Genomic DNA, 4,331 nt, shown 5'->3' on the forward strand with positions numbered 1-4,331 from the left:
TCGAGTTCAAGCAATCTTCTGAGGAAATCACCCGGCGTGCATAGTTTCTGAAGAGAAGGCGCTTTAGAGTTCGCTGAGACCACACCTCAATCATACGGGCACTAGTCAGAGCAGCGAACTTATCATGTATAAAGGAAGATTATTGAAAGGAGAACGGTGGGGAAAAACGCGTTGGAAGATCAGGGAGCTGTCGACGGTTAGATCGGAGAACTGAGAACGAAAGAAAATTTGAGGCCACTCGAGGCGGATCTGTTCGGAATGCCGTGTACGCCATTCGATTCTGATCGTTGTTCTAATTTATGTTCATAAGTATAATGATTCTATTTACGAGCATCGCTGCCGAGTTATTACTGAGCATCATTGACTCCGAACGGAATATTACGTCTTCGATCGAACGCGAGTCAGCTACGTGCGTGTTGAATGGATTCGAGAGCGAGCGCTTAGATATGAACCTGCGGAGTTCCTAAGAGGTTGCCTCATCGTTGTCGAATCACCTGTGTATTATAAATGATGATATCGAGCTCATCTCTGGCGCATTTGATGAGGATCGTTGTTTTCAAGAGAAGCAAATGAATAAAGAAAAGGATTCCTTATATTGCAGAAAATATAGACAACTGTGTTCTCAATGAGACGGGTTTCGGGGATGAGCTTATTTTTCCCGGGAAACATGACTTGACGTGATCGACGATTCTCAAAGATTTTCTCCCCATAATTGCGATGGAGTGGGGAAAATCCCACCGATTGGAGCATCGAGCTAAGACGGAACTTCCGATATCAGCAGCATACCGGTCACTCCATGAAGTGCTTCACGAAATCTCATCACAGCACGAGAAGGAGCACGGTGTCAAATTCAGAGGAGATGGCGACTCCCCGGCTCTCAAAATCGAATATTGATCTCAAACTCAGAAATTGAATTCCGGGCCTCGTCATTCCGTCTCACGGCTCGTGTCAGAAAGACAAGAGCTTTTTGCAAGCCGGAAACCCGCCGTCATCAAGGTCCGATAATTGAGTCATCTGGAATCATAACAGAGCATGTTCTCGTCGAATGGAGACAAGAGAAGAAAAACTGCTCGGCTGACATACATAAGAAACATTTATTCGCAACCAACGATCGACTCAACTAAGTACTCTTACTGTCTGTGAAAGATGTGAAGAAAAATGTGTTGCCGGATTCATGGAAATCTACAAGTTCAGGCGTGATCCGTATAACTTCGCTAGTCGGGAGTTCACCTCGCTGGATCATTTGACACGCTCTCTTAAAGCCAGGCGCAAGATACGTGAAAAGTTTCACTTGCTCCTGTGTGTCCTGCAGTAAAAAGGAGCCCACAGTTTTTTTATACCGTCGCCGCCTCTGGCGAATTTCAGGATTTCGCGACCTCCCAAAATCTTCGCAGAACTAAGCCGCGATTCCTCACCGTCAAACCGGGCGTCGGGAACAGAGTCTGACACTTCTTCTCCGCAGTGGGCGTAGCGCAGGGGCTGTCATTGTGCGGCAATATATCGTAGGTCAATGTTCCCAAGGCAACTGAATTTATGGGATCGAATTTGAGTACTTCGGGACTTGTCTCCACCCACCGAAGATCGAGCTCACAGAAGAATGGGTGCTTCGGGAAGTCGGAGTAATGTCTCGAACAGAATCGCACTGTGGAGGGGTTCGGGTCATTTTCACCTCAACCTTAGAAACGAGCATCATTTCGAAATAACATACAAAGATCTATCCAGTAGCCAGTAGGAGCTCGCTTATCGATCTTCGGATGATTCCAGGCGTCCCCGCGAAGTGGGAGCTCACCGGACGATTCTTTTTGGAGACATTGCTTGACAAGAGACTTGAAATGTTTTGAAATTTGGAGTCCTTTGGGCCAAGAGTGCGACATCTTGCAGAGAATGGATTTTTGTTCGTCGAAACTCATTGAAGGCTTCAACGAGAATGGAAGCTTGCCCATCGAGAGAACGTAGGCTGTCACTCCGAACGACCACCTAAAGAGGAGAGTCGATTGCTCCCAATTTGTGTTGTTCAGAGGTCCGTGAGGAAAAATCACGCGTTACTCAAGCTAGGACATTCTGAGTTGAACGCTATTCCCATCAAAGGATCCCCGAAGAGAGTCGAGCCCATTACCAATCTACTGCTCTGCCGTAATCGAGACTCTTCAACATTTCGGGAGCCATGTAGTAAATGGTCCCGGCGATTTCCCCATCGTTGAATTCGCTTGCCGTTCGATCGAAAAACGTAGTCAGCGTGCGCTTCGCATATTTTCCAATGCACACCTTCGCGGTGTCGAAGTCTATCAGTTTGACCCGACAACCGACCATGATCATCATATTCGCTGGCTGCAATGCAAAAGATTCGCAGAGAAACTCCGGCGAGGGCTTTTCTCCTCCACCTGCATCAGGAAGAGGAAATATTTCCACGGGAGTCGCTATCCGAATCGACAAAGGCCTCGCTTACCTTCACATCTCGGTGCACGAAGCCTTTGTAGTGCAAGTGGTACAAGGCCAGGCCCAACTGAGCCAGGATCAGACGAACAAGGGTCTCAGACAAGCGAGTACTCAAGTGAACTAATCGGATGACGTCGACTCCTCGGATGTATTCCATAACCGTCACAAAAGCCTCTGCGGTGGCGAAAGTCGCGTGATAGTGAACCAGGCACGGATGGTTGACCATTGTAGCGACTTCTTTGTCGGCTACGGCATGCTCGATGTCTGGCAGCATCGATTTCGGCACAATTTTCACCGAGCACACAGCTTCACCCACGAAAGCTTTGTACACGGCGCCGAAACCCCCGGCACCTGGGAGCAATTCATTGATTAGATATCTCATCGTCCCGAATATGGAGTCTCGGGAAATGCTCCAACAAGGAGGAGACGACGACATCGATCCTGGGGGCACTTAGGATTCACCACCTCATATGTACAATTTAGAATCTCGAAGGCAGATCCGTTCTAATCCTCACCGAGCAATCTCTCGAAGTAGAAATATTTTATCGAAGGAATGCAGGCTTGCTCGACAACTTCCCCGCAAGGTGCGATGAGTTCGGCTCGTATCGACAAACAGACAGCGATCCAATCGGTCGACGGAAGTCGGCTGAGTTGCTCCGCGATTTCGATCAAAGGTCCCAATCCGTCTACGATGTAACACAGGTCCGAGCCTAAGCACTAGGGTGGACGATATTTTAATCCTAAACGCAGGAGTCTTCCCCACGAGTACACCTCGAGGCCAAATATTATCGGCAGAGGGGAAGTCAACTCGATGGGGTCCTCGGGATGTACCGACCCGACGAGGGAACTATCCGATGGAATGACTCGCTTTGGTCATCCAAATCTTAGGAAGATGGTCGCATGAGAATTCGACGATCATTAGAGAAAGACAAAAGAACGATTAAAATCAAGATTACCTTGGCCACGATTTCCTCAGTGCACTTCCAATAATGGCCGAGGAAATACAAATTCTCGATTCCTTCACGGAGTATATTCGCTGTTAAGTGCTCATTCACGATTTCTTGCAGAACATATTTCGCGAAACCCACAGCCTGGTCCTTGACGAAGCGCTGGGCGGGTGAAATCGTGGTATCGCTTGTCTGGTTCTCTTTCACGAAGGCGTCTAGAACCTTACGAGCCATGTCCAATTCTCTGGAATTCGGCCCGGAAAACATAGATAACTCTACCTATATAGGCGAATCTATATAGACAATTTCTGAGCAGAAACGAGGAAGGGTTCCGCGTGATGTGCGCCGATCGTTCAAGACTCAGGGAGCTTCTCACCGGTGGTTCCTCAGATCGTAGAATATATTCGATTCGGCATTGCGCGCTGCAAGACGGGAGGGTCGAAGCTCCGAATAAGAGGAGTCGGGTTGAGAGAATAACAGAGGAATCGCGACGGAACCTACCACTCAAAAGATTGGTGAATTTCTCCCGGCCTTTTCGCAAGTAGATGCCCGCGTTTTTCTTGAAAGCCTTCATGATCTGCTCTGCAGCTCCCTCACAGGGTTCGGGGGGCGAATTATCACCATCTGAGCATACCCACTCAGTGGAACATCATTCACTCCGTGTCCATAATGAATCAAGACACTTGGAGAATATGACACTTGTTCTCGGCCCTAGTGAGAGGGAATATACCCAGGATCACCACCGCGAGATCCGCAGATTTATCAGGTATCACTCTGTCGCGCAACGTTCGAGATGCAACGATTCCAATGAATAACAAAGTTCCTCATGATCCTAAGAGAAATTCCTCTCCCAAGAGGATTTTGTCTGATCGGTCGAATCTGGAAATCCTTCCCTCTCTGGTACCCATCGTGACGCAATCCGGCTCTATCGTTCGAACCTCCTCGACT

The 4,331-nt window shown here is 48.3% G+C and overlaps 1 protein-coding gene across 1 annotated transcript; it reads right to left on the minus strand.

Annotated features, from left to right (window-relative positions):
* Window positions 1–1,120: 1,120 nt before the first annotated feature.
* LOC108864673 (probable serine/threonine-protein kinase DDB_G0277449) lies at window positions 1,121–3,957 on the minus strand. Its single transcript, XM_018640768.1, has 9 exons — window positions 3,885–3,957; window positions 3,760–3,805; window positions 3,393–3,627; window positions 2,952–3,153; window positions 2,447–2,787; window positions 2,117–2,328; window positions 1,790–1,977; window positions 1,416–1,642; window positions 1,121–1,306 (listed from the first exon to the last, which is right to left on the minus strand). The coding sequence occupies exons 1-9, from the start codon at window positions 3,955–3,957 to the stop codon at window positions 1,121–1,123; spliced, it is 1,710 nt and encodes a 569-aa protein (XP_018496284.1).
* Between the last annotated feature and the right edge of the window lie 374 nt (window positions 3,958–4,331).

The sequence above is a fragment of the Galendromus occidentalis genome, unplaced genomic scaffold, assembly GCF_000255335.2.
Source record: "Galendromus occidentalis unplaced genomic scaffold, Mocc_1.1 scf7180000077500, whole genome shotgun sequence".
NCBI lineage: Eukaryota > Metazoa > Arthropoda > Arachnida > Mesostigmata > Phytoseiidae > Galendromus > Galendromus occidentalis.

What these genes read in the sequence shown, in the direction of transcription:
- LOC108864673 (XM_018640768.1), bottom strand. Translation starts at nt 3,957, where the DNA reads ATGAAGGCTTTCAAGAAAAACGCGGGCATCTACTTGCGAAAAGGCCGG. An exon ending in ATTCACCAATCTTTTGAGTG is followed by an intron (nt 3,806 to 3,884) that starts GTAGGTTCCGTC and finishes CCCGTCTTGCAG; the next exon opens with CGCGCAATGCCGAATCGAAT. An exon ending in CTGAGGAAATCGTGGCCAAG is followed by an intron (nt 3,154 to 3,392) that starts GTAATCTTGATT and finishes CGTCCACCCTAG; the next exon opens with TGCTTAGGCTCGGACCTGTG.